At 42.2% G+C, this 14,920-nt stretch overlaps 1 protein-coding gene across 1 annotated transcript in view; it reads right to left on the reverse strand.

The window, feature by feature from the left end:
• The window catches only part of LOC106582551 (calcium-responsive transcription factor-like), a 49,978-nt gene that overhangs the window by 14,813 nt on the left and 20,245 nt on the right, over nucleotides 1–14,920 (reverse strand). The window contains 8 exon segments of the mRNA XM_045707802.1: nucleotides 3,655–3,970; nucleotides 4,099–4,206; nucleotides 4,209–4,211; nucleotides 4,314–4,376; nucleotides 5,663–5,813; nucleotides 5,920–6,192; nucleotides 6,467–6,610; nucleotides 7,733–7,853. Coding sequence (XP_045563758.1) covers nucleotides 3,655–3,970; nucleotides 4,099–4,206; nucleotides 4,209–4,211; nucleotides 4,314–4,376; nucleotides 5,663–5,813; nucleotides 5,920–6,192; nucleotides 6,467–6,610; nucleotides 7,733–7,853 — 1,179 coding nt within the window.

The following is a 14,920-nucleotide window of genomic DNA, read 5'->3' on the forward strand; positions in this document are numbered from 1 at the left end:
CCTGACTCTCAGCCTGTGATCTGTAGTGTACCCAGTCACCATGGCTACCTACTCCTGACTCTCAGCCTGTGATCTGTAGTGTTCCAGTCACCATGGTTACCTACTCCTGAGACTCTCAGCCTGTGATCTGTAGTGTTCCAGTCACCATGGCTACCTACTCCTGAGACTCTCAGCCTGTGATCTGTAGTGTTCCAGTCACCATGGCTACCTACTCCTGACTCTCAGCCTGTGATCTGTAGTGTTCCAGTCACCATGGCTACCTACTCCTGACTCTCAGCCTGTGATCTGTAGTGTTCCAGTCACCATGGCTACCTACTCCTGACTCTCAGCCTGTGATCTGTAGTGTACCCAGTCACCATGGCTACCTACTCCTGAGACTCTCAGCCTGTGATCTGTAGTGTTCCAGTCACCATGGCTACCTACTCCTGACTCTCAGCCTGTGATCTGTAGTGTTCCAGTCACCATGGCTACCTACTCCTGACTCTCAGCCTGTGATCTGTAGTGTACCCAGTCACCATGGATACCTACTCCTGACTCTCAGCCTGTGATCTGTAGTGTACCCAGTCACCATGGTTACCTACTCCTGAGACTCTCAGCCTGTGATCTGTAGTGTTCCAGTCACCATGGCTACCTACTCCTGAGACTCTCAGCCTGTGATCTGTAGTGTTCCAGTCACCATGGTTACCTACTCCTGACTCTCAGCCTGTGATCTGTAGTGTTCCAGTCACCATGGCTACCTACTCCTGACTCTCAGCCTGTGATCTGTAGTGTTCCAGTCACCATGGCTACCTACTCCTGACTCTCAGCCTGTGATCTGTAGTGTTCCAGTCACCATGGCTACCTACTCCTGAGACTCTCAGCCTGTGATCTGTAGTGTTCCAGTCACCATGGTTACCTACTCCTGAGACTCTCAGCCTGTGATCTGTAGTGTACCCAGTCACCATGGCTACCTACTCCTGAGACTCTCAGCCTGTGATCTGTAGTGTTCCAGTCACCATGGTTACCTACTCCTGACTCTCAGCCTGTGATCTGTAGTGTTCCAGTCACCATGGTTACCTACTCCTGAGACTCTCAGCCTGTGATCTGTAGTGTTCCAGTCACCATGGTTACCTACTCCTGACTCTCAGCCTGTGATCTGTAGTGTTCCAGTCACCATGGCTACCTACTCCTGACTCTCAGCCTGTGATCTGTAGTGTTCCAGTCACCATGGTTACCTACTCCTGAGACTCTCAGCCTGTGATCTGTAGTGTACCCAGTCACCATGGCTACCTACTCCTGAGACTCTCAGCCTGTGATCTGTAGTGTTCCAGTCACCATGGCTACCTACTCCTGACTCTCAGCCTGTGATCTGTAGTGTTCCAGTCACCATGGTTACCTACTCCTGAGACTCTCAGCCTGTGATCTGTAGTGTACCCAGTCACCATGGCTACCTACTCCTGACTCTCAGCCTGTGATCTGTAGTGTTCCAGTCACCATGGCTACCTACTCCTGACTCTCAGCCTGTGATCTGTAGTGTTCCAGTCACCATGGCTACCTACTCCTGACTCTCAGCCTGTGATCTGTAGTGTTCCAGTCACCATGGCTACCTACTCCTGAGACTCTCAGCCTGTGATCTGTAGTGTTCCAGTCACCATGGTTACCTACTCCTGAGACTCTCAGCCTGTGATCTGTAGTGTACCCAGTCACCATGGCTACCTACTCCTGAGACTCTCAGCCTGTGATCTGTAGTGTTCCAGTCACCATGGTTGCCTACTCCTGACTCTCAGCCTGTGATCTGTAGTGTTCCAGTCACCATGGCTACCTACTCCTGACTCTCAGCCTGTGATCTGTAGTGTTCCAGTCACCATGGTTACCTACTCCTGAGACTCTCAGCCTGTGATCTGTAGTGTTCCAGTCACCATGGCTACCTACTCCTGAGACTCTCAGCCTGTGATCTGTAGTGTTCCAGTCACCATGGCTACCTACTCCTGACTCTCAGCCTGTGATCTGTAGTGTTCCAGTCACCATGGCTACCTACTCCTGACTCTCAGCCTGTGATCTGTAGTGTTCCAGTCACCATGGCTACCTACTCCTGACTCTCAGCCTGTGATCTGTAGTGTACCCAGTCACCATGGCTACCTACTCCTGAGACTCTCAGCCTGTGATCTGTAGTGTTCCAGTCACCATGGCTACCTACTCCTGACTCTCAGCCTGTGATCTGTAGTGTTCCAGTCACCATGGCTACCTACTCCTGACTCTCAGCCTGTGATCTGTAGTGTACCCAGTCACCATGGATACCTACTCCTGACTCTCAGCCTGTGATCTGTAGTGTACCCAGTCACCATGGTTACCTACTCCTGAGACTCTCAGCCTGTGATCTGTAGTGTTCCAGTCACCATGGCTACCTACTCCTGAGACTCTCAGCCTGTGATCTGTAGTGTTCCAGTCACCATGGTTACCTACTCCTGACTCTCAGCCTGTGATCTGTAGTGTTCCAGTCACCATGGCTACCTACTCCTGACTCTCAGCCTGTGATCTGTAGTGTTCCAGTCACCATGGCTACCTACTCCTGAGACTCTCAGCCTGTGATCTGTAGTGTTCCAGTCACCATGGTTACCTACTCCTGAGACTCTCAGCCTGTGATCTGTAGTGTACCCAGTCACCATGGCTACCTACTCCTGAGACTCTCAGCCTGTGATCTGTAGTGTTCCAGTCACCATGGTTACCTACTCCTGACTCTCAGCCTGTGATCTGTAGTGTTCCAGTCACCATGGTTACCTACTCCTGAGACTCTCAGCCTGTGATCTGTAGTGTACCCAGTCACCATGGTTACCTACTCCTGAGACTCTCAGCCTGTGATCTGTAGTGTACCCAGTCACCATGGCTACCTACTCCTGACTCTCAGCCTGTGATCTGTAGTGTTCCAGTCACCATGGTTACCTACTCCTGAGACTCTCAGCCTGTGATCTGTAGTGTTCCAGTCACCATGGCTACCTACTCCTGAGACTCTCAGCCTGTGATCTGTAGTGTTCCAGTCACCATGGTTACCTACTCCTGAGACTCTCAGCCTGTGATCTGTAGTGTACCCAGTCACCATGGCTACCTACTCCTGACTCTCAGCCTGTGATCTGTAGTGTTCCAGTCACTATGGTTACCTACTCCTGAGACTCTCAGCCTGTGATCTGTAGTGTTCCAGTCACCATGGCTACCTACTCCTGAGACTCTCAGCCTGTGATCTGTAGTGTTCCAGTCACCATGGTTACCTACTCCTGAGACTCTCAGCCTGTGATCTGTAGTGTTCCAGTCACCATGGCTACCTACTCCTGAGACTCTCAGCCTGTGATCTGTAGTGTTCCAGTCACCATGGTTACCTACTCCTGAGACTCTCAGCCTGTGATCTGTAGTGTTCCAGTCACCATGGCTACCTACTCCTGAGACTCTCAGCCTGTGATCTGTAGTGTTCCAGTCACCATGGTTACCTACTCCTGACTTTGCCCTGAGACTTCTCTGCATCCCAAATGGAATCCTATTCCCTATATAGTGCAATACTTTCGATCAGGGCTCTCATCAATAGTAGTGCACCATATAGGGAATAGGGTGCTATTTGGGACGCGGCAGAAACACCACAGGAAGTCTACAGCAGTAATATCGCAGGTTAACTCCTGAGTGTCTCACCAATATTTGCAGGAACCATGATCTGGAAAGGGATGGTCTGTCCGTCCTCCAACAGTATCTGGTGTGTCCCGCCGCTCTCGTCCCCTAACGATGACACGCTGACCACCTGGCCGTCCCCTAACGATGACACCATGACCACCTGACCCATGCCCAGAACCCCTGAGGGCTCAGCTAGAGACGGGCTGGACTGGAGGAACTGTGTGGGGCTGACCAAGAGGGGCTGCGGGGATGACGGACTGGGCAAATCCAGGAAGTCTGTAGAGACTGTAGACGGACCTCCGTCGAAAGAACACAGACTTGGTTGAAGCTGGATGCCCTGGAAAATGAAAAAAAAAAAAAAAAAACACAAGACATATAATTCTGTCTTGATTCGTTTCGATTGGATAGGAATTAATCGGTGTTTAAGACATATATACGCAGAAGGTGAGACAGCTGGTCCTCTACCTGAAGCTGGGCAAAGATTTTGGGTTGCAGGGAGGTAAGAGAGCTGAAGAGCTGAACGGCATCAGGAGACAATGTATCGCTCCCCTCCAACACTCCTACTCTCTGGAAGCCACCTGGACACAAGCGGAATAAAGTTGGGGAAACAGAGACATTGTAGGTAAAACTACTGGAGGAGAACTTTCATGATGACTAGAGGTGACCTGTAATTTTATTACCTTCAGCAGGGGCTGGCGTGAGGTCAGAGTCACAGTCTCAGTCATTGGGTCCATTTCAGTCCACTGGAGGTGAAACAGCAAACATCAGGTATGACAAGGAGATTAACAAGTTAAGAAGTGGTTACCTGTGTTACATCGGCGGTGACCCCAGCCTGCTGGAAGGTCATCCTAGTTACCTGTGTTACGTCGGCGGTGACCCCAGCCTGCTGGAAGGTCATCCTAGTTACCTGTGTTACATCGGCGGTGACCCCAGCCTGCTGGAAGGTCATCCTAGTTACCTGTGTTACATCGGCGGTGACCCCAGCCTGCTGGAAGGTCATCCTAGTTACCTGTGTTACATCGGCGGTGACCCCAGCCTGCTGGAAGGTCATCCTAGTTACCTGTGTTACATCGGCGGTGACCCCAGCCTGCTGGAAGGTCATCCTAGTTACCTGTGTTACATCGGCGGTGACCCCAGCCTGCTGGAAGGTCATCCTAGTTACCTGTGTTACATCGGCGGTGACCCCAGCCTGCTGGAAGGTCATCCTAGTTACCTGTGTTACATCGGCGGTGACCCCAGCCTGCTGGAAGGTCATCCTAGTTACCTGTGTTACATCGGCGGTGACCCCAGCCTGCTGGAAGGTCATCCTAGTTACCTGTGTTACATCGGCGGTGACCCCATCCTGCTGGAAGGTCATCCTAGTTACCTGTGTTACATCGGCGGTGACCCCAGCCTGCTGGAAGGTCATCCTAGTTACCTGTGTTACGTCGGCGGTGACCCCAGCCTGCTGGAAGGTCATCCTAGTTACCTGTGTTACATCGGCGGTGACCCCATCCTGCTGGAAGGTCATCCTAGTTACCTGTGTTACATCGGCGGTGACCCCAGCCTGCTGGCAGGTCATCCTAGTTACCTGTGTTACATCGGCGGTGACCCCAGCCTGCTGGAAGGTCATCCTAGTTACCTGTGTTACATCGGCGGTGACCCCAGCCTGCTGGAAGGTCATCCTAGTTACCTGTGTTACATCGGCGGTGACCCCAGCCTGCTGGAAGGTCATCCTAGTTACCTGTGTTACATCGGCGGTGACCCCAGCCTGCTGGAAGGTCATCCTAGTTACCTGTGTTACATCGGCGGTGACCCCATCCTGCTGGAAGGTCATCCTAGTTACCTGTGTTACATCGGCGGTGACCCCAGCCTGCTGGAAGGTCATCCTAGTTACCTGTGTTACGTCGGCGGTGACCCCAGCCTGCTGGAAGGTCATCCTAGTTACCTGTGTTACATCGGCGGTGACCCCAGCCTGCTGGAAGGTCATCCTAGTTACCTGTGTTACATCGGCGGTGACCCCAGCCTGCTGGCAGGTCATCCTAGTTACCTGTGTTACATCGGCGGTGACCCCAGCCTGCTGGCAGGTCTTCTGGGCCTCGTGGATGTGGTTCTTTATGTCGTTGACGGTTGGGAAGAAGCAAAGATTATGTCTCTCTGGGACCTCCTCTGATTTAAACATCTCCCGCTCCACAAACCGCCTGGCAGGATAGGAAACAAGAGACAGGAAGACAGGTTAACACCAGGGACAGTGGTAACACTGGTAACCATGACGAACTGTGCATCAGCCCCTGAGGGCCTCCTTACCTGAGTTGTTTGCGGACCTGGTACACCTGATGATACCCCTGCTCCACCAACTCCCTGATCTTCTCTGCCACCCTGGGGTTGAGACGAGATGGCATGATTCCACCATCATCATCATCCTGCTCCTCCTCCTCCTCCTGCTTCACCTCCTCCTCCTCCTCCTGCTTCACCTCCTCCTCCATGGGGAGGAAAAGGAGGTCTGGAGGAGGAGGCAGGAGGAGAGCCTCCATGTCATGATAGAGGTGAGCTTTCTGGGTAGGGAGCTGCATGTAGTACCTGTATAACGGGAGAGAATAAACATTTTTACATTTTAGTCATTTTAGCAGACGCTCTTATCCAGAGCGACTTACAGTGGGAATCGAACCCACAACCCTGGCGTTGCACACACACCATGCTCTACCAACTGAGCCACAAGGAACAGGTGTCAATCAAAACAATATGTCAATCAATCAGAAAGTTTAATTATTTAAAAAAAAAAAATCTGCAAGGAACTTTAATAATATATAAATATATCAAATCCAAGTATAAAATAGAAGAATCAAATCAATACCTCAGGACACCGCCAACGTCCCGCAGGGTCTTCCGGAGGTTGAAGAAGGCTTTCTCTTGTTCCTGACGAACAACCCTCTTGTCTACGTTAGGGTCCGTAGGCACCCTGTGTTGGGGAAACTTACAAACTTTCTTGATATAGATCCTGAAGAATGAGAGCAATGGCAGAATATACTAACTCACAACAAAAATACACAGCTCTTATATCTTCAGAGATGGTAGCATATTGTTTTGTTAGCATGTAGCTAGGTAGATGGGTTTGTGTGTCTACCTGGCAGGACATGTAGCTAGGTAGATGGGTTTGTGTGTCTACCTGGCAGGACATGTAGCTAGATAGATGGGTTTGTGTGTCTACCTGGCAGGACATGTAGCTAGATAGATGGGTTTGTGTGTCTACCTGGCAGGACATGTAGCTAGATAGATGGGTTTGTGTGTCTACCTGGCAGGACATGTAGCTAGATAGATGGGTTTGTGTGTCTACCTGGCAGGACATGTAGCTAGATAGATGGGTTTGTGTGTCTACCTGGCAGGACATGTAGCTAGATAGATGGGTTTGTGTGTCTACCTGGCAGGACATGTAGCTAGATAGATGGGTTTGTATGGATGTGTGACTACCTGGCAGGGCATGTAGCTAGATAGATGGGTTTGTGTGGATGTGTGTCTACCTGGCAGGACATGTAGCTAGATAGATGGGTTTGTGTGGATGTGTGTCTACCTGGCAGGGCATGTAGCTAGATAGATGGGTTTGTGTGGATGTGTGTCTACCTTGCAGGACATGTAGCTAGATAGATGGGTTTGTGTGTCTACCTGGCAGGACATGTAGCTAGATAGATGGGTTTGTATGGATGTGTGACTACCTGGCAGGGCATGTAGCTAGATAGATGGGTTTGTGTGGCTACCTGGCAGGACATGTAGCTAGATAGATGGGTTTGTGTGTCTACCTGGCAGGACATGTAGCTAGATAGATGGGTTTGTGTGGATGTGTGTCTACCTCGCAGGACATGTAGCTAGATAGATGGGTTTGTGTGGATGTGTGTCTACCTGGCAGGACATGTAGCTAGATAGATGGGTTTGTGTGTCTACCTGGCAGGGCATGTAGCTAGATAGATGGGTTTGTATGGATGTGTGTCTACCTGGCAGGACATGTAGCTAGATAGATGGGTTTGTGTGTCTACCTGGCAGGGCATGTAGCTAGATAGATGGGTTTGTGTGTCTACCTGGCAGGACATGTAGCTAGATAGATGGGTTTGTGTGGATGTGCGTCTACCTGGCAGGGCAAGTAGCTTTGTAATCGATGTTTTGATTGACGTTCTGCTCTGCAGTCTTCTTGGGCTGAAGACCTTTCCTTCTTGGACCATACTGACATTCCATCACTATAGCTCTACTGCCTGGATACAGATGGAGAAAGTAGATCGTCTGCGTCCCAATTGGCATCCTATTCCCTCCAAATGGCATCCTATTCCCTCCAAATGGCATCCTATTCCCTCCAAATGGCATCCTATTCCCTATTTAGTGCACATATTTTGACCGGGGTCCGCAGTGCTAGTACGCAGCCATTATAACTCTGAATATGACCTGAGAAACCATTATAACTCTGATTATGACCTGAGAAACCATTATAACTCTGAATATGACCTGAGAAACCATTATAACTCTGAATATGACCTGAGAAACCATTATAACTCTGAATATAACCTGAGAAACCATTATAACCTGAGAAACCATTATAACTCTGATTATGACCTGAGAAACCATTATAACCTGAGAAACCATTATAACTCTGATTATGACCTGAGAAACCATTATAACTCTGATTATGACCTGAGAAACCATTATAACTCTGATTATGACCTGAGAAACCATTATAACTCTGATTATAACCTGAGAAACCATTATAACTCTGAATATGACCTGAGAAACCATTATAACTCTGATTATGACCTGAGAAACCATTATAACTCTGAATATGACCTGAGAAACCATTATAACTCTGATTATAACCTGAGAAACCATTATAACTCTGATTATAACCTGAGAAACCATTATAACTCTGAATATGACCTGAGAAACCATTATAACCTGAGAAACCATTATAACTCTGATTATGACCTGAGAAACCATTATAACTCTGAATATGACCTGAGAAACCATTATAACCTGAGAAACCATTATAACTCTGATTATAACCTGAGAAACCATTATAACTCTGATTATGACCTGAGAAACCATTATAACTCTGATTATAACCTGAGAAACCATTATAACTCTGATTATAACCTGAGAAACCATTATAACTCTGATTATGACCTGAGAAACCATTATAACCTGAGAAACCATTATAACTCTGATTATGACCTGAGAAACCATTATAACTCTGATTATGACCTGAGAAACCATTATAACTCTGATTATAACCTGAGAAACCATTATAACTCTGAATATGACCTGAGAAACCATTATAACTCTGATTATGACCTGAGAAACCATTATAACTCTGAATATGACCTGAGAAACCATTATAACTCTGATTATAACCTGAGAAACCATTATAACTCTGAATATGACCTGAGAAACCATTATAACTCTGAATATGACCTGAGAAACCATTATAACTCTGATTATGACCTGAGAAACCATTATAACTCTGATTATGACCTGAGAAACCATTATAACTGATTATAACCTGAGAAACCATTATAACTCTGATTATGACCTGAGAAACCATTATAACATGAGAAACCATTATAACTCTGAATATAACCTGAGAAACCATTATAACTCTGAATATGACCTGAGAAACCATTATAACTCTGAATATGACCTGAGAAACCATTATAACTCTGAATATAACCTGAGAAACCATTATAACCTGAGAAACCATTATAACTCTGAATATGACCTGAGAAACCATTATAACTCTGAATATAACCTGAGAAACCATTATAACCTGAGAAACCATTATAACTCTGATTATAACCTGAGAAACCATTATAACTCTGATTATAACCTGAGAAACCATTATAACTCTGATTATAACCTGAGAAACCATTATAACTCTGATTATGACCTGAGAAACCATTATAACTCTGAATATGACCTGAGAAACCATTATAACTCTGAATATAACCTGAGAAACCATTATAACTCTGAATATGACCTGAGAAACCATTATAACTCTGAATATGACCTGAGAAACCATTATAACCTGAGAAACCATTATAACTCTGATTATAACCTGAGAAACCATTATAACTCTGAATATGACCTGAGAAACCATTATAACTCTGAATATGACCTGAGAAACCATTATAACTCTGATTATAACCTGAGAAACCATTATAACTCTGAATATGACCTGAGAAACCATTACTCTGAATATGACCTGAGAAACCATTATAACTCTGATTATAACCTGAGAAACCATTATAACTCTGAATATGACCTGAGAAACCATTATAACTCTGATTATAACCTGAGAAACCATTATAACTCTGATTATAACCTGAGAAACCATTATAACTCTGATTATGACCTGAGAAACCATTATAACCTGAGAAACCATTATAACTCTGATTATAACCTGAGAAACCATTATAACTCTGAATATGACCTGAGAAACCATTATAACCTGAGAAACCATTATAACTCTGATTATAACCTGAGAAACCATTATAACTCTGAATATGACCTGAGAAACCATTATAACTCTGAATATGACCTGAGAAACCATTATAACTCTGAATATGACCTGAGAAACCATTATAACTCTGAATATGACCTGAGAAACCATTATAACCTGAGAAACCATTATAACTCTGAATATGACCTGAGAAACCATTATAACTGATTATAACCTGAGAAACCATTATAACTCTGATTATAACCTGAGAAACCATTATAACTCTGAATATGACCTGAGAAACCATTATAACCTGAGAAACCATTATAACTCTGATTATGACCTGAGAAACCATTATAACTCTGAATATGACCTGAGAAACCATTATAACCTGAGAAACCATTATAACTCTGATTATGACCTGAGAAACCATTATAACTCTGATTATGACCTGAGAAACCATTATAACTCTGATTATAACCTGAGAAACCATTATAACTCTGATTATGACCTGAGAAACCATTATAACCTGAGAAACCATTATAACTCTGATTATAACCTGAGAAACCATTATAACTCTGAATATGACCTGAGAAACCATTATAACTCTGATTATGACCTGAGAAACCATTATAACTCTGATTATGACCTGAGAAACCATTATAACTCTGATTATAACCTGAGAAACCATTATAACTCTGAATATGACCTGAGAAACCATTATAACTCTGATTATGACCTGAGAAACCATTATAACTCTGAATATGACCTGAGAAACCATTATAACTCTGATTATAACCTGAGAAACCATTATAACTCTGAATATGACCTGAGAAACCATTATAACTCTGATTATGACCTGAGAAACCATTATAACTCTGAATATGACCTGAGAAACCATTATAACTCTGATTATGACCTGAGAAACCATTATAACTCTGCTTATAACCTGAGAAACCATTATAACTCTGATTATGACCTGAGAAACCATTATAACTCTGAATATGACCTGAGAAACCATTATAACCTGAGAAACCATTATAACTCTGATTATGACCTGAGAAACCATTATAACTCTGATTATGACCTGAGAAACCATTATAACTGATTATAACCTGAGAAACCATTATAACTCTGATTATGACCTGAGAAACCATTATAACATGAGAAACCATTATAACTCTGAATATAACCTGAGAAACCATTATAACTCTGAATATGACCTGAGAAACCATTATAACTCTGATTATAACCTGAGAAACCATTATAACTCTGAATATGACCTGAGAAACCATTATAACTCTGAATATAACCTGAGAAACCATTATAACCTGAGAAACCATTATAACTCTGAATATGACCTGAGAAACCATTATAACTCTGAATATAACCTGAGAAACCATTATAACTCTGAATATGACCTGAGAAACCATTATAACCTGAGAAACCATTATAACTCTGATTATAACCTGAGAAACCATTATAACTCTGATTATAACCTGAGAAACCATTATAACTCTGATTATGACCTGAGAAACCATTATAACTCTGAATATGACCTGAGAAACCATTATAACTCTGAATATAACCTGAGAAACCATTATAACTCTGAATATGACCTGAGAAACCATTATAACTCTGAATATGACCTGAGAAACCATTATAACCTGAGAAACCATTATAACTCTGATTATAACCTGAGAAACCATTATAACTCTGAATATGACCTGAGAAACCATTATAACTCTGAATATGACCTGAGAAACCATTATAACTCTGATTATAACCTGAGAAACCATTATAACTCTGAATATGACCTGAGAAACCATTATAACTCTGATTATAACCTGAGAAACCATTATAACTCTGATTATAACCTGAGAAACCATTATAACTCTGATTATGACCTGAGAAACCATTATAACCTGAGAAACCATTATAACTCTGATTATAACCTGAGAAACCATTATAACTCTGAATATGACCTGAGAAACCATTATAACTCTGATTATGACCTGAGAAACCATTATAACTCTGATTATGACCTGAGAAACCATTATAACTCTGATTATAACCTGAGAAACCATTATAACTCTGAATATGACCTGAGAAACCATTATAACTCTGATTATGACCTGAGAAACCATTATAACTCTGAATATGACCTGAGAAACCATTATAACTCTGATTATAACCTGAGAAACCATTATAACTCTGAATATGACCTGACAAACCATTACTCTGAATATGACCTGAGAAACCATTATAACTCTGATTATAACCTGAGAAACCATTATAACTCTGATTATGACCTGAGAAACCATTATAACCTGAGAAACCATTATAACTCTGAATATAACCTGAGAAACCATTATAACTCTGAATATGACCTGAGAAACCATTATAACCTGAGAAACCATTATAACTCTGATTATAACCTGAGAAACCATTATAACCTGAGAAACCATTATAACTCTGATTATAACCTGAGAAACCATTATAACTCTGATTATAACCTGAGAAACCATTATAACTCTGAATATGACCTGAGAAACCATTATAACTCTGAATATAACCTGAGAAACCATTATAACCTGAGAAACCATTATAACTCTGAATATGACCTGAGAAACCATTATAACTCTGAATATAACCTGAGAAACCATTATAACCTGAGAAACCATTATAACTCTGAATATGACCTGAGAAACCATTATAACCTGAGAAACCATTATAACTCTGATTATAACCTGAGAAACCATTATAACTCTGATTATAACCTGAGAAACCATTATAACTCTGATTATGACCTGAGAAACCATTATAACTCTGAATATGACCTGAGAAACCATTATAACTCTGAATATAACCTGAGAAACCATTATAACTCTGAATATGACCTGAGAAACCATTATAACTCTGAATATGACCTGAGAAACCATTATAACCTGAGAAACCATTATAACTCTGATTATAACCTGAGAAACCATTATAACTCTGAATATGACCTGAGAAACCATTATAACTCTGAATATGACCTGAGAAACCATTATAACTCTGATTATAACCTGAGAAACCATTATAACTCTGAATATGACCTGAGAAACCATTATAACTCTGAATATGACCTGAGAAACCATTATAACCTGAGAAACCATTATAACTCTGATTATAACCTGAGAAACCATTATAACTCTGAATATGACCTGAGAAACCATTATAACTCTGAATATGACCTGAGAAACCATTATAACTCTGAATATGACCTGAGAAACCATTATAACTCTGAATATGACCTGAGAAACCATTATAACTCTGATTATGACCTGAGAAACCATTATAACCTGAGAAACCATTATAACTCTGATTATAACCTGAGAAACCATTATAACTCTGAATATGACCTGAGAAACCATTATAACCTGAGAAACCATTATAACTCTGATTATAACCTGAGAAACCATTATAACTCTGAATATGACCTGAGAAACCATTATAACTCTGAATATGACCTGAGAAACCATTATAACTCTGAATATGACCTGAGAAACCATTATAACCTGAGAAACCATTATAACTCTGAATATGACCTGAGAAACCATTATAACTCTGATTATGACCTGAGAAACCATTATAACTCTGATTATAACCTGAGAAACCATTATAACTCTGAATATGACCTGAGAAACCATTATAACTCTGAATATAACCTGAGAAACCATTATAACCTGAGAAACCATTATAACTCTGAATATGACCTGAGAAACCATTATAACTCTGAATATAACCTGAGAAACCATTATAACCTGAGAAACCATTATAACTCTGAATATGACCTGAGAAACCATTATAACCTGAGAAACCATTATAACTCTGATTATAACCTGAGAAACCATTATAACTCTGAATATGACCTGAGAAACCATTATAACTCTGAATATGACCTGAGAAACCATTATAACTCTGAATATGACCTGAGAAACCATTATAACTCTGATTATAACCTGAGAAACCATTATAACTCTGAATATGACCTGAGAAACCATTATAACTCTGATTATGACCTGAGAAACCATTATAACATGAGAAACCATTATAACTCTGAATATAACCTGAGAAACCATTATAACTCTGAATATGACCTGAGAAACCATTATAACTCTGATTATAACCTGAGAAACCATTATAACTCTGAATATGACCTGAGAAACCATTATAACTCTGAATATAACCTGAGAAACCATTATAACCTGAGAAACCATTATAACTCTGAATATGACCTGAGAAACCATTATAACTCTGAATATAACCTGAGAAACCATTATAACTCTGAATATGACCTGAGAAACCATTATAACCTGAGAAACCATTATAACTCTGATTATAACCTGAGAAACCATTATAACTCTGATTATAACCTGAGAAACCATTATAACTCTGATTATGACCTGAGAAACCATTATAACTCTGAATATGACCTGAGAAACCATTATAACTCTGAATATAACCTGAGAAACCATTATAACTCTGAATATGACCTGAGAAACCATTATAACTCTGAATATGACCTGAGAAACCATTATAACCTGAGAAACCATTATAACTCTGATTATAACCTGAGAAACCATTATAACTCTGAATATGACCTGAGAAACCATTATAACTCTGAATATGACCTGAGAAACCATTATAACTCTGATTATAACCTGAGAAACCATTATAACTCTGAATATGACCTGAGAAACCATTATAACTCTGATTATAACCTGAGAAACCATTATAACTCTGATTATAACCTGAGAAACCATTATAACTCTGATTATGACCTGAGAAACC

Source organism: Salmo salar, chromosome ssa25 (genome assembly GCF_905237065.1).
Source record: "Salmo salar chromosome ssa25, Ssal_v3.1, whole genome shotgun sequence".
NCBI classification, from domain to species: Eukaryota; Metazoa; Chordata; class Actinopteri; order Salmoniformes; family Salmonidae; genus Salmo; species Salmo salar.